We start from the raw sequence: 21,407 nt of genomic DNA, 5'->3' as shown, positions 1-21,407 counted from the left end.
TCACGACGTATGCCGGCGTATGACTCACACGTTCCGCTACGCTGGCCACAACTTGTAGGCACGGTCTGCGATCGTTGACAGACGTCAACACATGCTACTTGTAAGTTAATCATAAGTTGAGACACGCCGAGGTAGTGTTTAGAGTACCCGAAACTTATTTCCTACCTATGATTAACGTGTTGTTGGCACGTTACGCGATCGTTGCCACACATTGACAGACGTTACTTTTAAGTTACTCATAGGCTGAAAGACGTCGGTATAATGGATCGTCCTTACGTCAGCGTCCACGGCCATGGCCAGGACACTTATTTGCAGCATTCTTCAAACTTTTCTTCGGCATGACGAGGATGATCACACTTCGATGTCTAGCTTGGCTATGATTCCAATTGTCCATCGGCAGCATCTATTTAAAATAGTCGAGTTTGAGCGTTTTAACACGTTCCGAAGAAACGTTTCAAATTTCCAAACCCCAGCGTCAAAAAAAAAACAAAAAAAACAAAACAAAGGCGAGTGACAGCAATTTAAATCGTTCATTGTAAACAATGAAACTAGTTGAGTGGTACCGTTTAAAAGTCGTTGAGTGTAAAAAAAAATCCAATTGTTGAGCGCAAGCGTCTACTTTCAATAGTGGAGATGCAGCCATTTAAATCGTTGAGTGGCAGCCTATGAACCTACCCGTGGACACGCGGACGCAAGGACGATCCATCATAACCCACACCCTCCCCCTCACACCCACCTACTACTGCCAACATGAACAAACTACTACTAATACTAATACTGATACTGTTACTGCTGACATGGACATCGACTCAAAAAGGACTCGAAAACACTGTTGGGTTCCCCTTTTATGAACACCATTTTTATATACCAATTCCCAAAACCACTGGGAACACGTCTTTATATGGCAGTTGTAACCTAGAAACACATTCATTTATTTTTTTTGTCGACCGGAAGACGTCATTGGAATACGTCTACATACGTCGATGTGTGTTGGGGCTACGTAAATAATTGGTTCAAAGCACGTCAAACATAAGTTAGAAATAAGTTTCGCGTAAAAAAGACATTACCGCGACGTGTTTCGACTTATGAGTAGCTTATAAGTAGCGTTTGTGGACGTGTGTAAGCGTCCGCATATCGTGTGTAAAACTTATCCTCATCGCATGCGAACGTGTGTCATACGCGGAGTACGTTGTAAAATTTTGAACATGTTCAAAATTTCTTGACGTACTCTACTTACTACGACTTATGATAGCGTATTTAGCGTTCTACTCGCGCATACCAAATTTACCCATACCGTATTTGACGTGCCCCAACGTTTTAGGCACACTTTTTGTTACGTCGGCATACGCTGGCAAGATCGCCAAGGTGTGACCGCGATTTTGACCCTTCCATTTCTACGGCAGTTATGATTCGAATCGTTTTGCGTCAGCCTTTTAATAGGCTACGCCACGACATCGTCGACGATGCGTGCAACGCGCTATGCCTGAGTTAGACTATCGTTGGGCATCGGTTGTGTAGGCCGACAACAGGTTCAGCATTCGTTGGTATAAGTTATCTATAACACAACGAAACGTTCTGTGTAGTTACCAATGCGTTATACATAAGACCAAGTCGCTATGAATACATCCGAATCTTTAAAAACAAACATCAAAAGTTCAACGTAAGCCAGCGTTTTACATAAATTTTAACACGTTGCCATCGCTGGCTAAAACGTCAAGGTGTGACCGGGCCTTTAAAGACATTGGTTCTTTAGGCCGAAGTCACATTTGCCACGGCGGCCATGGGGTCTCCAAAATCTACGGCCACTAGCAATTATACGGCAGCCGCAGTATTTCCACGGTCACACAATGTAGCAGTCGCATATGTTTTTATTTTTCGGGGAGCCGCACGGCGTATTTAGAAATTGTGGAGACCGAAAACGTGGGGTTGCCGTACGGTCTTTGATTTGATGTCGCATAGTGACCTTAAGGGGGCCCTGCGGCGGCCATATAATTTTCAAGGCAGACGCAAGGAAGCCTCAAGGTGCCCGCAAGGCGACCGCAGGGGGCCCCTAAGGCAAACGTGCGGCCAGACGGACGGTAACGAGTGGGTTCATTTTTTTTTTTTTTCGGCTTGTCGAATTGCTACGGCGAACATAGAAGTTATGAAAAAGTTATAACTCTGCGTTATAATTCCACGGCGACCCCTACGGCCTGTAAAAGATAGCCAAACGGTGTAGGGCCACCCTGAGTCCACCGCAGAAACTCTGCGGCCGCCGCACGTTTCTGTCAATTCAGAGGGCGTACGGCCGCCGTATCCTCGCCGTAGAGCAAATGTGACTTCGGCCTTGGTAGTCTTTCAAGTCCAATTGCTGGGATAGCCATCTACTTTCAGCAAACTCTTCCTTTAACTTTAGTCTCCTTCAAAGAAATTGTAAAAGGATATTTAGCTTCCCTGACCTTTTCCATTCATCAGCAGCTTTTCACAATTGTCAATCTATATGCTCCTAGCACAAATCCTGAAAGATCTTCCTTTTTTGATTGCCTTAAATCATTTCTTGCTCATACCCCCCCCCCCCCGACCACTTTCTATGGCTCGGAGGTGATTTTAATTGTACACTAAACCCCCCTCTTGATAGAAATGGTGCTGAGCCACATGCAGCCAGTACGAGAGCTCTTGCTCGCTCCATCTCAAAATTCAAGTTGACTGACATTTGGCGACTGCAACATCCGACGCAACAACAATTTACCTGGTGCATCTGCTCTAACAATTTAGTGTCCTTAGCTCGACTTGACAAATTCTACGTTTCCAATCATTTTCTTAACCTTGTCTTAAACACCTCTCTTTTCCCATCTGGGTTTTCTGATCACCATGTTGTTGTTATGCTGTTTCAATTGCCATGAGTTAAGAGGGGGAGCCCCTATTGGAAGTTCAACACAGCACTTCTTCAAAATGATTTATTTGTTACTTCCTTTAAAACCTTCTGGGCACATTACATCACAATCAATCAGAAGTTCTCTTGTCAATGTCAGTGGTGGGACAACACCAAATTTCAAATTGGAGTTTTCTGTCAAAACTTCTCACGACACAGTACTCTGAATCGTGACATTGACATAGAATTAGTGGACACAAATTCTTAACTTGCAAAATACAGTGTCCTCCTCTAATGATAATTGACAGCAGCAAATGATGCACGAAAAGAAAGCTCTTCTGAATGAGTTATTGGTTGAGAAGGCAAAAGGTGCACTCCTTCAAATGAGAATAATTCACCTACAACAACTAAACACCCCTAGTAGTTTCTTCTTCAAGTTGGAAACAACTTCCAAAAATCAGAAACAAATATTATCCTTGCTTTCTGCTGATGGAAAGACTCTGACTGATCCGAGTGATATTAAACTCACTGTTAAAAATTATTATTTAAACCTCTATTCCGCCAAGCGTACTTCTTTAAACCACATGCATCATTTTACTACTTCCTTACCTGCACTTACTGAAACACAGAAATTGACTGTTGAAGGTGAAATAACTTTAGATGAACTTACAAGTGTTGAAAAACCTTGCCCACCAGCAAAGCACCTGGGTTAGACGGGTTGCCAGTAGAATTCTACAGCACTTTCTGGGATCTGCTGGGACCATGTCTATTAACAGTCTTTCAAGAAAGCATACAAACTGGTGAACTTCCTTTGAGCTGCAGACGTGCTATCATTTCACCAATCCCCCAAAAAGGTGATCTTCAATTTGTTGAGAACTGGTGCCCAATCTCTCTACTTTCTGCTGATTACAAAATCCTGTCCAAATTACTCGCCAATCGTTTAAAAATTATAATAGGACACATTGTAACTCCTGACGAGTCCTATTGCATTCCTGGTCGATCAATATTTAACAATATATTTTCTGTTCGTGATTTGATTTCGATTTGTCATTGTCAGAACGTCAATACTGGCCTGATCTTTCTCGATCAAGAAAAAGCTTTTGATAACGTTGACCATTCATATTTATTTGAAGTTTTAAAGGGGTTTTTGGGTTTGGATCCTTCTTTATCTCCTGCATTAAGTTGCTGTATCATAACAATTCCAGTCTACTAAACATCAATAACATTTTGTGCTCACCTTTTCCAGTTCAGCGAGGAATTAGACAAGGTTGCCCTCTTTCTGGGTACCTGCACTCCCTTTCCATTGAACCCTTGCTCATTCATTTACGCCACAAGCTTTCTGGATTTTCAGTGCTACCTTCAGTTAAGGTTCTTGCATATGCTGACGATCTGTGTGTAATTGTCAACACTCAATCTAACATTGCTGCTCTTACAAATGCTATACAAAAGTTTAATCTTGCATCTTCTGCGACTGTTAACTGGAGAAAGAGCAGAGCGTTGTGCCTTGGTCCTTCAGAGTTATTCATTCCACCTCCACTGCCTAATGCCTTGCAGTGCAGGCATGATGGTGTTAAACATCTTGGTGTTTTTCTCGGGAATGTGACCTTCTCTCTAAAAAATTGGGATCAGATGGTGGATCAAATCTATCAAACCCTTAATTGCTGGAAAAGGTTATCCAGCTTACTGTCTTACAGAGGTAGAGTGCTAATAATTAATAATTTAGCTGCTTCCAAACTCTGGCATCGGATGATTGCCTTACAACCCCCCAAATCGCTAATCCTGAATTTGCAACAAATCCTTGTTAACTTTTTCTGGAACGGTATGCACCGGCTCCGAGCAGAACAACTTTGTCCCGCTAGAAAAAGGCGGTCAAGAACTCGTGGATATCACCAGCAAAATACTGTCCTTTCGGCTAACTACCTTGCGTCAACTTCTACACTAGGAAGTCCTGTCCTGGCGGCCGCTGGCTTCCTGTTTGCTCCTTCAAGCTGGTAAGATCAAGTGTGGACCTGAACTTTTTCTACTTGATCTGCAGCGAATTGATACCTCCTTACTGCCCTCCTTCTATCAAAGTCTCCTAAATGCCAGTCAATGCCTCCTTCCAGTACAAAACAAGGATTCGTATAATTTTAGTAATATCATGTGTGAACCTGTTTTTTATAACAGCCTTTTTCATCATGACTTTCAAAGCAGGTCCCTCATTCAATCCTTCATTGAATCTGGCTTCTTCCTTGTGAAAGACTTTGTCAATCACACATATTCTGAATGGCAGACTCCTAACCAGATATTGGAAGCTTGCAATGTTAAATCAACACGAATAATTGGACTAATTCTACGTTCAATTGTCAAAGTTTTCAACCTTTTTAATTTATCGTGGCCTCCATCACATGATGTTCAAGGTGCAAGTGCAACGCAACCTGACTTCCCTGATTTCGTTTTTTCTAACGCCCCCTCCACCAAGCCTCCACAAACATGTACAAAGACTGCTATGTATGTGCAATGCCTCAATGTTATTACCTCTGCCAATCCCAATAACACACTGACTACCCACTGGAAAGAGCTTCTGCCTGCAGGGGTTCCATCATCTCCCACCTGGTCTTCCATGTATACATCACCTGTATCCAAATGTGCCGAAGACATACAGTGTAGACTCGCACACTATTCCTTGACTTCAAACGTATTTCTCAAAAGATTGAACCTTGTTTCATCTGATGAATGTCCTTTTTGCCATCGATCTGAGGATGTTTTCCATGCTTATGTCGGATGCCAAAGGTTGATCCCACTTTTTAAACTCTTGAAACGTTTTTTTCCAAAAATTAGGTTTTTGCTTTTCATTCCATTATTTTATTTTTTGCATACCGGTATCCAACAAGAATATCGGAATTGAAGTTGCCAATTTCCTGCTCGCTGAAGCAAAACTCGCAATATACATCACTCGCAAGAGAATGATTTCTGGTGTTAATTCACAGGAATGGAGCGCTTTGCGAGCCTTTAAAGGCTCTGTGTGTGTTCGTCTCAAAATGGAATTCCTGTTTTATCGAGAGATTTCGCGAATCAATGACTTCATCGATAAATGGTGTAAAATTGAATTATTGTGCAGGGTGGAAGGAGAAAATTTATCCTTATTGTATAAATTTAACATCTTAAGTTATTCCTGTTCCTTGATTTACGTCGTTGACTGAATCTGTACAATGTTGCATCACCTGTTTCTTTTTATACTCTTTGTAATAAAAGGACATAAAAGTCAAGTCTCTCTCCCTCTGTCTCGACGTCTGTCTCGACGTCTGTCTCGACGTCTGTCTCGACGTCTGTCTCGACGTCTGTCTCGACGTCTGTCTCGACGTCTGTCTCGACGTCTGTCTCGACGTCTGTCTCGACGTCTGTCTCGACGTCTGTCTCGACGTCTGTCTCGGCGTCTGTCTCGACGTCTGTCTCGACGTCTGTCTCGACGTCTGTCTCGACGTCTGTCTCGACGTCTGTCTCGACGTCTGTCTCGACGTCTGTCTCGACGTCTGTCTCGACGTCTGTCTCGACGTCTGTCTCGACGTCTGTCTCGACGTCTGTCTCGACGTCTGCCTCGACGTCTGCCTCGACGTCTGCCTCGACGTCTGCCTCGACGTCTGTCTCGACGTCTGTCTCGACGTCTGTCTCGACGTCTGTCTCGACGTCTGTCTCGACGTCTGTCTCGACGTCTGTCTCGACGTCTGTCTCGACGTCTGTCTCGACGTCTGTCTCGACGTCTGTCTCGACGTCTGTCTCGACGTCTGTCTCGACGTCTCCGTCTCGACGTCTCCGTCTCGACGTCTCCGTCTCGACGTCTCCGTCTCGACGTCTCCGTCTCGACGTCTCCGTCTCGACGTCTCCGTCTCGACGTCTCCGTCTCGACGTCTCCGTCTCGACGTCTCCGTCTCGACGTCTCCGTCTCGACGTCTCCGTCTCGACGTCTCCGTCTCGACGTCTCCGTCTCGACGTCTCCGTCTCGACGTCTCCGTCTCGACGTCTCCGTCTCGACGTCTCCGTCTCGACGTCTCCGTCTCGACGTCTCCGTCTCGACGTCTCCGTCTCGACGTCTCCGTCTCGACGTCTCCGTCTCGACGTCTCCGTCTCGACGTCTCCGTCTCGACGTCTCCGTCTCGACGTCTCCGTCTCGACGTCTCCGTCTCGACGTCTCCGTCTCGACGTCTCCGTCTCGACGTCTCCGTCTCGACGTCTCCGTCTCGACGTCTCCGTCTCGACGTCTCCGTCTCGACGTCTCCGTCTCGACGTCTCCGTCTCGACGTCTCCGTCTCGACGTCTCCGTCTCGGCGTCTCCGTCTCGGCGTCTCCGTCTCGGCGTCTCCGTCTCGGCGTCTCCGTCTCGGCGTCTCCGTCTCGGCGTCTCCGTCTCGGCGTCTCCGTCTCGGCGTCTCCGTCTCGACGTCTCCGTCTCGACGTCTCCGTCTCGACGTCTCCGTCTCGACACCTCCCCGTCTCGACACCTCCCCGTCTCGACGTCTCCGTCTCGACGTCTCCGTCTCGACGTCTCCGTCTCGACGTCTCCGTCTCGACGTCTCCGTCTCGACGTCTCCGTCTCGACGTCTCCGTCTCGACGTCTCCGTCTCGACGTCTCCGTCTCGACGTCTCCGTCTCGACGTCTCCGTCTCGACGTCTCCGTCTCGACCTCTCCGTCTCGACCTCCCCGTCTCGACCTCCCCGTCTCGACACCTCTCCGTCTCGACACCTCTCCGTCTCGACGTCTCCGTCTCGACGTCTCCGTCTCGACGTCTCCGTCTCGACCTCTCCGTCTCGACCTCTCCGTCTCGACCTCTCCGTCTCGACCTCTCCGTCTCGACCTCTCCGTCTCGACCTCTCCGTCTCGACCTCTCCGTCTCGACCTCTCCGTCTCGACCTCTCCGTCTCGACCTCCCCGTCTCGACCTCCCCGTCTCGACCTCGCCGTCTCGACACCTCTCCGTCTCGACACCTCTCCGTCTCGACACCTCTCCGTCTCGACACCTCTCCGTCTCGACACCTCTCCGTCTCGACACCTCCCGTCTCGACACCTCTCCGTCTCGACACCTCTCCGTCTCGACACCTCTCCGTCTCGACACCTCTCCGTCTCGACACCTCCCGTCTCGACACCTCCCCGTCTCGACACCTCCCCGTCTCGACACCTCCCCGTCTCGGCACCTCCCCGTCTCGACACCTCCCCGTCTCGACACCTCCCCGTCTCGACCCCTCCCCGTCTCGACACCTCCCCGTCTCGACACCTCCCCGTCTCGACACCTCCCCGTCTCGACACCTCCCGTCTCGACACCTCCCCGTCTCGACACCTCCCCGTCTCGACACCTCCCCGTCTCGACACCTCCCCGTCTCGACACCTCCCCGTCTCGACACCTCCCCGTCTCGACACCTCGCCGTCTCGACGCGTCCCGGTCTCGACACCTCCCCGTCTCGACACCCTCCCGTCTCGACACCTCCCCGTCTCGACACCTCCCCGTCTCGACACCTCCCCGTCTCGACACCTCCCCGTCTCGACACCTCCCCGTCTCGACCTCCCGTCTCGACACCTCCCCGTCTCGACACCTCCCGTCTCGACCTCCCCGTCTCGACACCTCCCCGTCTCGACACCTCCCCGTCTCGACACCTCCCCGTCTCGACACCTCCCGTCTCGACACCTCCCCGTCTCGACACCTCCCGTCTCGACACCTCCCCGTCTCGACACCTCCCCGTCTCGACCTCCCCGTCTCGACCTCCCCGTCTCGACACCTCCCCGTCTCGACACCTCCCCGTCTCGACACCTCCCCGTCTCGACACCTCCCCGTCTCGACACCTCCCCGTCTCGACACCTCCCCGTCTCGACACCTCCCCGTCTCGACACCTCCCCGTCTCGACACCTCCCCGTCTCGACACCTCCCCGTCTCGACACCTCCCCGTCTCGACACCTCCCCGTCTCGACCTCCCCGTCTCGACCTCCCCGTCTCGACCTCCCCGTCTCGACCTCCCCGTCTCGACCTCCCCGTCTCGACCTCCCCGTCTCGACCCCCCCGTCTCGACCTCCCCGTCTCGACCTCCCCGTCTCGACACCTCCCCGTCTCGACACCTCCCCGTCTCGACACCTCCCCGTCTCGACACCTCCCCGTCTCGACACCTCCCCGTCTCGACACCTCCCCGTCTCGACACCTCCCCGTCTCGACACCTCCCCGTCTCGACACCTCCCCGTCTCGACACCTCCCCGTCTCGTCTCTCCCCCTCTCCGTCTCTCCCCCTCTCCGTCTCTCCCCCTCTCCGTCTCTCCCCCTCTCCGTCTCTCCCCCTCTCCGTCTCTCCCCCTCTCCGTCTCTCCCCCTCTCCGTCTCTCCCCCTCTCCGTCTCTCCCCCTCTCCGTCTCTCCCCCTCTCCGTCTCTCCCCCTCACCGTGCGACATCAAATCAAAGACCGTATGGCACCCCCACGTTTTCGGTCTCCACAATTTCTAAATACCCCGTGCGGCTACCCAAAAAATAAAAACATATGTGACTGCTACATTGTGTGACCGTGGAAATACTGCGGCCGCCCTATAATTGTTAGTGGCCGTAGATTTTTTTTAGACCCTCTGGCCGCCGAGCCAAATGTGACTGAAGCATAAAGGGTCACAATTCATGGACCAAGCTGTGAAGTTTTCTGTTTTCAATTTTTTTTTGCCAAGGGCTCTCTTCAGGATCGTTACTTAGCCCAGGACGGCTTCCAACTGTAGTTCGTTTCTCGTAATATTCCCAGGGATGGTTTTTTTTATCCCCCGCCGCGTGGCGGAAGGATGATATTGTTGTTAATATCTCTGTGAGGTTCTTCTTTATCATCACTGGTACAACTTTGGCATTCTTCAGCTTCCAGGATCTTTTGACTTCATGCTTAAGGTCTTGGTATTGGTCATTTTCTTGATTTCTGCATCATTCATTCAAAATCACCATTATTAACACCTCCATTAGTAAAGCCTTCTTCTCTTTTGTTTTTTTTTTGTATCTCAGTATGATATGTTGTCGCAATGCTTTGTATTTGATGTTCACGCCCGATGGGATCATAAGGTCGTACGTGAGCGGTACTTCAATGTTTTCAGTGATTACTTTTGGTTCTTTTTCCCACAAATTTTCTGAAACTGGAAGATCAAAGTTTTTTATAGATGTGCCAGTGGTGGACTTTACAAACTCTGTTGTGACGTCGTGTGTACAACTGTTCTGACATGAGTGTTTTTGGGTTTTTTTGTGTTCGGTCATTAATAATAACATATCGCTCTCTTTGTTAACGCCACTTCCACCCCTCACCTATCTTTGTCTTTTTACACACACACACACACACACACACACACACACACACACACACACACACACACACACACACACACACACACACACACACACACACACACACACACACACACACACACACACACACACACACACACACACACACACACACACACACACACAACGCGTATTTTCTGTGGACAACGATTATTCCAATAAAGATGTAGGGATGGTTTCACATGATCATTTCTTGTGACTATCCCTAGCTTGTTTGGATAATTTTGGAGTAACATCCATACATCATTTTGCATTTTAAAAACATGTTTTTATAACTTGTTTATTTACTTTTTTTGGAAATGTGTTTACTTGCTGGAGAATTGCATTTTTATAGCACAATTCTTTTTTATTTTCAGGATTTGTGTTGTATTAAATGGCTTGTAGCAAGGTATTATGTACACATTTAGGACACGGGGGACCAAAAAATGAAAGTCATTGTATGATTAAGTTTTGCATATCATTTGTTGGCCAACATCATGGGGATTCAGGATCTATTTGGGCAGAGCTTAATTCTTCCTCTTTCTATTGCTCGACAGGGTCAAAGCTCTGACCAAACTAACATCTTCGGATTAAAAGTGCAGATTTCTTAAAAACGTTACGTACTTCCTAACGACCTTTGATCTTCTGTATACTGAACACAAACTGGCCTTTGGTATTGATTTTTATATCATAGGGCCATCTTGGTAAACTTATTCTATGGTTATAAAATCAAGGTTATAGCTTCCAGTAATTTTGTAGCAGCTTGGTAAATGCAATTTGTTACGTACTTCCTAACATGTTTGATAGCCTGTGTTTGGATAAAAAACATGCTTTGTAAGCAACTATATCCATAGGACCCATAGCAAAGTATACATTTTCTGAAAGCACAGACACTTGGGCATTATATAACATTAAGATTGTTTATCTCATTAAAACTGGGTTCAATTCCTAAGCTTTCTCCTCATTTAGGACCACAGTGTACACAATACCATGCTACAAGCCAAATACGAGCAGTTTCCCCCCTCCCTACCCCACTTTTCATGTGGAATGATATGGATACAGAAGGGGAAATTTAAGTGGAGTACAATCTTTGTTGAAGCTAATTAAATGACTAAATTGATGTAATGGTAATTTCTGGTTCTAAAGAGTTTTGCTAAGAGTATGTGACGAGCGCCTTCATTAACTACGAGCAGAGTACCCAGCCCTTGGTGGGTCGAGTTTGCGCATTACTTGCTGAAAAGAAGGATAGTGTGTATTTTGCAAGAAGACTATAGATGTTTGCGTGGTGTGTGCCTAAAGGGTACAAGTGTTGCGGAAATGGTCCCTTAGTGGGTTTTTAAATATAGGATTAGCCCAGATCCCCCCCTTAAATGCATGTTTAGCCAGGTTGTTTGGTAATTGGACGTTACATGTGTGTCGGGAGGTGAAGCAAGCTGTCCAGTGTTCGTACAGTGGTGGTGTACCGGGAGGCGCCTTGCTTCTTTTTCCTCCCCCCCTTCAAACTAGCCCCCGCCCAGCGCTCTGAGAGTGTCAGTCGGCGAGACGTGTCGGCAGCCCATTGGTGGAGAGCGGCTGCAGTGCAGACTGGAGGGATAGACCAATCACGTATCCCCGGAGGCGTTCCAGAAGAGCGAGCCCTAAGAAGGCAAGGAAGAAATGGCTAGTGTCGAGTCTGCGATCTGCTGTAAAAGGAACTGGCTGCTTTGTCAGTCTAGAAACGGCCAGTGTCGAGTCTGCAATCTGCTGTAAAAGGAACTGGCTGCTTTGTCGGTCCAGAAACGGCTAGTGTCAAGTCTGCGATCTGCTGTAAAAGGAACTGGCTGCTTTGTCAGTCTAGAAACGGCCAGTGTCGAGTCTGCAATCTGCTGTAAAAGGAACTGGCTGCTTTGTCGGTCCAGAAACAGCAAGTGTCGAGTCTGCGATCTGCTGTAAAAGGAACTGGCTGCTTTGTCGGTCTGGGAACGGCTTTGTGAGTCTGCGATCGGCTTCGTGAAAAGGCCCGCCCCGAAAGGCAAGAGGAACTGCATGAGGGAAGTTGGCAATATGAAACAAGAGGGGCGGGAGAGGGGAGGATGAAACAGTGGGGAACAGAGACATTAGGAGGTCTGTGGAAGGGAGAGGGATGAGACGGTAGTGAGAGGAGACTGTAGAAAACAAAGACCACTGACCTTCCTCCGATGAGACAATAAGAGACCCAGAGACTCAGCTTCATCATTGGAGATACCAATGATCCCAAAAGCCTTGGTTTCCACGGCGTGAAGTCGAGCTAGGTATGAGACAGGAGCATCATCCCAAAGGGAGGAGCAGTACTCCATCAGACTGCAGATGAAAGCTTTGTCAGTGGTTAGAAGCTTAGGTGTGCCAAGGAAGGACTTTGCACGACGTGGGATGCCCAGTCGGAGACTGGATGAGGAGGCCAGCTTGGAGATGTGGCTTTTCCAGGGAGGATCGTAGCAGATACTGAGACCCAAAAGCTTTGAATGAAAGGACTTTTTCAAGGGGATTGTTGAGAAAGTACATTGGGGGGGGGAGGGTTCTAGACAGTCTTTTCAGAGAGACATGGTGAGGGTGTGAGATTTCTCAGGATTGAAAGACGTATTCCAAGTGTTTGACCAGGTTGTGATTTTATCCAGGTCTGCAAAGAGCGAAGAGGCTGCTGCCTGCCGATCAGAGGGATGAGAGATGGTACGGCAGAGGGTAGAGTCATCAGCAAAGCGATGATAAAGAGAATTTTCCAGATAATCTGAAAGATCATTGATGAAAACCAGAAAAAGCACAATGCCCAGAACACTGCCTTGAGGAACTTCAGCCTGGATGAGAAGAGGAGATGAGAGAATTCCATTATGAGCCACGTGTTGACTGCGACAGGAGAGGAAGTCTGCAAGCCATGAGTAGAGATTGCCTTGGATACCATAACAAGAGAGTTTGGTGAACAGTGTGGAATGCTAGACCGTATCGAAAGCTCGCGATATGTTCTTTGGAGATGGCTCTGATCTCATGTGTGGCACTTCGGACCTCCATTTAGGACCACGTGAAACGATGGGTGAGGCAAGGACTTGCGGCTTTCATGATTGTGATGTACAGGCTTGTGGTGAGCAGGATGACAGGAGCCTTGCGGTGAAGGCAATGGATGGCTGCAAGAAGGCGTCCGCATCTCCAAGGTCATCCACTGGTCCCGGTGATGAAGCAGACACACATATATTGTTGTGGATTCTCACCACTTCAGCATGCGGGCGACCGCTTTTAGCTAATTGCGGCCACGTGCCCACCGACCGTGGCAATCCAGTCGCAGCTTTCGGATCAACGCCAAAACCCAGCTACGGGTGTTGTTAACCACACCATAAATCAGCCAACAGGGTTGATCGCCGAATTGTCGATTTACCTAATTATTCGCGCAGACAGAAATGCCGGGGATTTACACCTTAACGGGACCCGTGCGGACACGAGCCGTTTTAAGCAGCTCGCTCCATTTGCGATTGCGGAGCGGTTTATTATCGCCAAGCCCTGTCGGATCCGATTATCTTATCAGCTATTAAAAAACAGCTATTATTCCGAACGCAATTACGGCAGCTCAATAGAGGAAGGGACGCAACGAGCAGGTGAATATTCAAACAATGCAGACATTTATTTGTACATGCACATATACAAGCAAGGCAATGAATGGGGGTAAGGGACAAGACAAGAGCAAAAAGACCTACAGCCGTTGTCTATTTATTATGTACACTTATAACAATTCTACTTATCGGAGAAGGCACCACAGACTTCCATGCAAAAACCCCAGAAAAGAACAGGGAGAACTGGGCCCGTAGGCCTTTAATGTTCCGCGGAGCTGTGAAGACCGAAGGAGCTCCGCGAGACCGTGCAGGTTACCTGCCACCCTCATGGTGACTCGCTGGGCCCTGGTTCGGCGACCCTCGGTGTGTAGTGTCGTCAACACGGCAGCTGGTGTAGCGGCAACTTAGTTGGTCCAGGCCTAGCCGTGCGGCCTGGTCGATCGGGCCTGGCCGACGACGCCTCAGAGGAGTGAACGGGCCTTGTTCTTTTGGAGTTGATGCTCTCTTAAGAGCCCGCTCACTCCTCAGCGTCGCTCAGACCGTCCCTGGGCCCGATCACCTCGGACCGTTTTGTCGCTGGCTGGCGACTTCTCTCCGGCTGCCTCCACCGACCCACAACTCTGCACGGCACTGCAGGCTTGGCTGGTCTCCAGACTCCAAACTCCGAACTGCAGACTCCAGACTGCCGATTCAACTCCGACCTCCACTCAACTCCGAACCCAACTCAACTCTCGGCTTTTCAGCCTGGCCTTTTATTGGGTTCGGGGGGGGGGGGTGGTGGCGTTTGGTCTTTCACCTCTGACCCTTCACCCCCCACTGGCTCCGCCCCTTTTGTCATTCTGATCCGATCCTGCCGTCAAACACGGACGTGGTAGAAATCACCGGCTTTTGCTCCAACGAGGGAGTCCTCGCGTTTGTCGGCGGAGATGCCGTTCGACTGTGGATGCCGTTGCTGGTGAAAGGATGGCGGCGTTTGTGGAGATGAAGGTGAGAAGATGTTGGCGGTTGTGGCGAAGGTGGTGAGGAGATGTTGGTGGTTGTGGCGAAGGTGGTGAGGAGATGTTGGCGGTTGTGGCGAAGGTGGTGAGGAGATGTTGGCGGTTGTGGCGAAGGTGGTGAGGAGATATTGGCGGTTGTGGCGAAGGTGGTGAGGAGATGTTGGCGCTTGTGGTGAAGGTGGTGAGGAGATATTGGCGGTTGTGGCGAAGGTGGTGAGGAGATGTTGTTTAAAATAAAGATAGGAAAGAATAACACCACCTCAAAGGTTCACAGTACAACCCGACACACGAATAAATCCCGTTAGACATTGGTGGGGAAATCTAATCTGGACACACACTTATCGACATAACTGATCTTCGGGGAACCTGAATGGTGTTCTGTGAATTTCCACAACCGTAACAATATATATATATATATATATATATATATATATATATATATATATATATATATATATATATACATATATATACATATATATATATATATACATATATATACATATATATACATATATATACATATATATATATATATATATATATATATATATATATATATATATATATATATATATATATATATATATATATATATATACTGCTGTGCCTGAAGCTCAGCAACAACTCTTACTGGTTTACAACTCTAATATAACTACCACACTGAGTCTCAAACTCCAACTCGTCACAACCCTCGTAAATTTTGGGACCGCCTTCATGCATGGCAGGCCCCTATCATTGGCCTTCCACTCGTTCTGTGGGCATGCCATCTTCCAATAAGGCCCCAATAAAAAGTCTTGCATCTTACTCCAAGGCTCCGCAGCTGATCCCGCCACCATGGCCAGCAGTCCACTGGCCAAATGGTCCGTTTTGGTGTTTCCTTTAAAAACGCAATGCACTTTCCATTTGCCTTTGGTGTTGGTTGCTGCTCGTATCCTCCACCCGGCCTTGCCTGAGAGGAGGTTTTACACGATAAACCTAGTCTATACTGCACTGCTCTCAGGTGTCCACTCACCGCCTTCTCAGCAACACCTTTAACAAGACTTCCCTCGAGAGTCTGGACAAATAGCTGTTACAAGAGGAATCTAAGTTACCTGGTCACACCATCCATGCTATTACCACAATCTAGCTACGGACCCAATCTCTCCCACCCACCCTGCCCTGACATCTACACTCCCCCTCCTCTCCACGTAGCAATACATTTCAATAAATTTGGTAAACAAATCCGATACAAAGATAACAGGCACGGATTGTGATGGAGCCGAACATAAGATGGTGTATAACAGCTCTGAGCACAATCTATGGATGTGGATTTGGCAACGCACAAAAAAAGCAAGGGGTTGCAGGAAAAAGAATGTGTGCAGGGCAGAATAAAAGAGAGAAACACCAAGTACATCCCTTTTTAATAGTGTGAAAGATGGCGACCACCTTGTGTCGCTCACCCAGAGCACGCAAGCCCAGCGGTGGAGATCAGTTGTGTGCGTGCATGTATAACCAGCGGCACCATCCTTTTGGAGCCTGAGGACCAACCCAGCAGTTTTGACCAAGTGGAACTCGTGGTCTCTTTGCCACTCCAGTTGCAGTCACTGTCCTTCCCTCAAACAGCCACGCTTATCTCCCCAGGACTGCTTGCGTCGCCCACCGCTCCAAGCTCAAGCCGGCAAACAACTTGCGGTGAACCACATTGTACCTCTTCATGGTCCAAAGGAAGCCCCGTCCAGCCCCCGAGGGAGCCATGGCATGTTGGCATATATTCATTGATAATGTGAGAGAGGGGAAGGAATGAGAAACATGTGACCCGCTACACCTTTCCAACTGTTGTATTTGTTTTTAAATTGTTGTCTTTACACAAAAATGCCCATGACAGCGATACACAAAATACTTGCGTAGTATGGTAATTCACACAAGAATCATGAAACAAAAGGTGGGTTCCTGCACTTCCACATGCACATTTCAATATGTAGGTGTTGAGGCTAAACATTTTCACCCAAACTGAAATTATTTATTCTGACTGTCATAAAAATATCGCCATCATCATAAGTTTGATGAAAACAATGTTGGGTCTCACCATCTGCATATTTTAGACATGTCATGTCCTTCCCCTTGGAAAGTTTATAAACCGGTGTACAACCAGTTTTTTTTATTTTTTTTTTGAGTTTTGATTAAAAGATTTTAGCATCTGCATATTTACCCCCCCACACACACACACAAAGCGAAAAACGGGGTTAACCTATTGGTTCATGCCTGTCTGTCCATCCATCTGTCTTGTCAGGTTATGATCAAGGAACAACCTATTTAAATTGAATGTTATATTTTGAACACGAATCGGAACATTAAAAGGAAGACAAGTTTCTTGTTTTACCTTTATTTGGCTTTGAATTTGAATTTGTCCCAATTGCCCGTGTGCAAAGAGTAGTATAGTGAGATAATATTTCTACTCTCTCTGCCTGTCTGACAGTCAAACAAAATTGAAAATCATTCCAAACAGGAAACTTACTGGTTTGTTATGGAGGTCATAAAGGACACAAACAACAGGCACAAATAATAATTAATGTAATGTGCTGGAGAGGGTGATGCAATAAACACTGGGTAAAAATGGCAGCAAAACCTGAAAATAATTTATATAAACCTTTATTGAAATTTAATTATGCACTTGAACACTGTAGAACACAAGTTGCCTTCATAATACTTCCAAGAACCATGCTGTATATCGATATATAGCATGAGAGAGGGTGAAGAGGAGGCCATTAGATGGCTATATGTACGATTCCGATTGACGCTGCATTCTATTTCAGTAGTGCTCAACTTCCGGGTTTTTTGTTTGTTTGTTTTTTTTAAAGCAATCTTTAGTCATTCTGTTCTTGTGTATGGTGGCTTGGCTGCTGGGTAGCTATCATTTCATGGAAGTGTCGCTGTGCCTCTCTACCAGTACATTTGTACTCATTTTTCCGACCTTGGAAGGATGACAGGTTGAGTCAACCCCACCTGGTGTTAATTCATAAGCCAACGGGGCTCAAATTCTGGACCCCAAGATCCGAAGCCTGCCACCCGAACCACAAAGCCAACACCAGGCTTTAAAGTAATTTTTTTTTAATTAAAGTATTTACTTGAACACTGCACAAGGTATCATGTTCTGTGAAGTCTAGTTTAGTCATGTGATGCCTTTCCCCTTGGAAAGTTTATAAACTGGTGTACATCCAGGTTTTTTTGTGAGTTTTGATTAAATTGCTCTTCCTAAAAACTGTGCTTATTAGAATTTTGTGCTAAATGTAAAAATTGTGCAGAGGTGACTTAGTTATTGTTTGAGGACATGTTTATTTGTTGACAAACAGGACAGTTGCGGCATGCACGTGAGGGCGATATTGACGTTGAGACGCCTGATTCTATCCTGGTGAACACAAACCTGCGTGCACTCATCAACAAGCACACTATGTCGGTGCTCCCATTCGGCACTCAGTGTCAGCTACTCGCGTTGCTGCCTGAGGTCGACAGGCAGGTGAGAAGGAATAAAATTCTATAGCGTAGGTAGGTAGAAGTCATTGGAGGTGTGTGTGTGTGTGTGTGTGTGTGTGTGTGTGTGTGTGTGTGTGTGTGTGTGTGTGTGTGTGTGTGTGTGTGTGCGTGTGTTTTTAGGGGAGGGGGGGATTGATGTATATTAAGTATGGGTTGTTGGACATATGCATATTGTGGAGGTGGTTATACACACTGTAACGGTGGATTTGGCAAGCAAAGCGTAGACTTTTTATTTCAAGTAGGTGTTTATTTTTTTTATTTCAACTACACAAGCTGCTGTTTAACAATTTGAAATGGTGTTAACATTTATTTACTGTAACACTTTTGGTAGATGCATTGAACTAGCTGCTAAGCCTCGAAAAATGCAGTTTGATCATATTTGGCTCTTTCCTCACTGTCAATTCAATTGGAGGGCTGACAGAATGGCTTAGAGGTACATGCACTCACCTCCAAGCTGTCTAGTATGGGTTGGACTCCAGACCCAGCTATAAACTGTCATTGTGGTGTTTCACAATCATGGTGATTCATCAATGTGTGTGCCGTCTTTCAGATGGACGTAGTCCCTTCTGCCGACATTAGTTGGTGGACGTTAATGATCCCATGGTGTTCTTCGCGCAGAGTTAGCAAGCTATCACTGGCACCATGGCCAAATTCCAAATTCCTGTCCTAACCAGCATCGGGCATTGTGCCCTCAGCCAATGATGCTACCCCACAGCTTTCTGCTGTATACAAATAAAGAAGAAGAAGAACTCCATTTTAATCTTGTAGCGAACTCTGCACACTGGTTATATATCTGAGACGTATCAACTTTTATTTATTTAAATCTACATTTCACATTATTCTGCGGTTTCCCATTTGGCCATAATCATATTTAATGACCTGGACATAAAAGAGAGCTGTATTGTCTCCAGAATAGCTCAAACTATTTTGAAAAGAATGAAAAGTCTGCATGTCGCTGTTCATTGTACAAGAGTTGCGATGTATGTATTAAAATGGGATTGGCCACCAAAATTGCAATTCTTTAGCACAAATGTTCCATAGAACGGAAGTTTGCTATTGTTTTTAAGGTATTTTGAACGTTAAACGTTTACGTTCAATTGCTCAATAACAGGAGACTCCATTATTTATTGTTAAAACTTTATTCACGACTGTTTGTTGTATGTATGAATTGTATGCTTTCTTGATTCATGAATCTGTATAATGACTGATGAACGCTGGCTACGTCTGTGTAATGCCTATTGTGACAGATTGGGACCGACGGGCTACTCAGGACCAGTGCCTCAGCCCTTAACAATGAGTTCTTCACACTGGCGGCACAAGAATGGAAGGAAAGACTGGCAGAGGGTAAGGGGAGTCAAAAACATGGCTGCAGCTGGATGTGTTGGGCATTTCAAATATATTGACTTCCTTAGGAAAGTGCAAGTCAATGCCAGCTCATTTTATTTCTGAGGCCCACTGGATAGTCTTTTACATAAGTCCTGGCTCACTACATCTGTATTTGCGAATCTGTTGCAATTACATGAGGGCCAATGGTGCTTGGGTGTGGGAGGCATGGCTAGGTTGAGACGGCAATGTCCAATAATATCTCATGTCTTCAGACTGAATGAATCAATTTTTGCTCGGATCAATGTTAAGTTATATGGCCTTGAGTGATGTTAAGTGATCATGCAAGCAGTTGTGATGTAGTACTTTGTATGTTTTACTAAACTGAAGCAACAACATCGAGCAAGTTTTAACAGTCCGTTGCAGAACTCGAAGTCTTTCAAGTCAAGTGGATCCAACATGGATAGAATGGTACAAATTGAACTTGTTGCAATGGAGCGGCACCTTGCAGAGTATGACTTGTGGAAAATGATTCTGATGGTCACAGTGTGTATTTTGGGGGGACGATAAAGAAGGTGCAATCAGACTCGACGGTGTAATGGTGAGAGCATCTGCTCTGAGTCTGCCAGGTCGGTGGTTCAAACTCCAGCCGAGCCATACCAAAGAGCTTTAAAATTGGTTTGTGCTGCTTACTTGCTTGACTCGGCCTTTAAAAGGATAGAGCACAGACAACTGATGCTGGTAAGACAATGGCAAACCACCCAGTAAGACCCTTGCCAATAAACTGCTTTGGCAGCAGCAACACTCTGTAAAGGGTATCATTCATCGAATCAAAGTAAGGTTCAGTATCGGTTCTTAAAGGGGGAAAAAGTTGCACAAAATATGGTACAAAGGAGCACATTGAATTGATATTATCAACACTTTTCCCACAGGAGAGTTCACCCCTGAAATGCAGCTGCGCATACGACAGGAGCAAGAGAAGAAGAAACGAATGGAGCAATGGAAAGAATGTTTCTTTGAAGTCTATTGTGGAGAGAGGTACACTTTCCTACAGATAGACACTTTTCTTGCAGAGATGTAAATACCGTATTTGATTTTCATTTCAACAAGTAGCCTTTCAAACGATATTCATAAAATGATTGCAAAATGATTTATTGTCATTATTATAAATATCGGGTTTTCATTTTTTTTTTTAACCATTTGTGATGTCAACATTTGTCTTGAAAACAATTCGTTTTACGAGTCTACAATTGCGTATATCTACATTTTCTATCCATCGCAATCCATGTTGCACCAGCATATCTACATACGTACTCTAAAAGTTTGTGTTATTGCTCATTAAATATTTGTTTTTCTTTAGGCCACCCAAAGCACTTAAAACGTTTTTGTTTTACAACTAAAGCCCTTGTGATGGAACATAAATGCAGAATATAAATGACAAATGAGCAAAAGAAGAAGAAGAACAGTAGCAGTTGGCAGTACAGGGTAAGGAGAGCACTTGGAAGTTTCACCAGAACATCAGATCCTCCTTTTATTTTTTTTCTTGCTTTCCGTAATCACGGCAATCCTCTCTCGTCAACCCACCATTCTCGGCCCATGGTCCCAAATCCTGCAGTGTGCTGCCTTTTTGGATCCAGCACGACTGTGCACTTCCATTGATGCTTCTTCTCTAGCCTGCGTGCTGCTCATTCACGAGGAGCAAAACAAAAGATGTTGCTTCGTCTGCCCCGAACACGAGCGCGAAGCCACTTTTGGAAGAAGAGGAATTAGCACTTGGCTATAATGCTTTATATGCATATATATGCATATATATATATATATATATATATATATATATGCATATATATGCATATATATATATATATATATAT

General features: G+C 46.4%; 1 protein-coding gene across 1 annotated transcript in view; it reads left to right on the top strand.

Moving 5' to 3' along the window:
- Window positions 1-21,407, top strand: part of ASXL2 (ASXL transcriptional regulator 2) — a 144,435-nt gene that overhangs the window by 101,774 nt on the left and 21,254 nt on the right. Inside the window, exons 8-10 of the mRNA XM_085894357.1 lie at window positions 18,033-18,196; window positions 19,461-19,557; window positions 20,469-20,574. Of these exons, the coding sequence (XP_085750483.1) occupies window positions 18,033-18,196; window positions 19,461-19,557; window positions 20,469-20,574 (367 nt within the window). The remainder of the gene's footprint in view (window positions 1-18,032; window positions 18,197-19,460; window positions 19,558-20,468; window positions 20,575-21,407) is intronic.

The sequence above is a fragment of the Eptatretus burgeri genome, chromosome 9, assembly GCF_056783735.1.
Source record: "Eptatretus burgeri isolate ZD-2024b chromosome 9, Ebu_testis_v1, whole genome shotgun sequence".
Lineage (NCBI taxonomy): Eukaryota > Metazoa > Chordata > Myxini > Myxiniformes > Myxinidae > Eptatretus > Eptatretus burgeri.
This window is presented reverse-complemented; position numbering and strand designations above follow the sequence as displayed.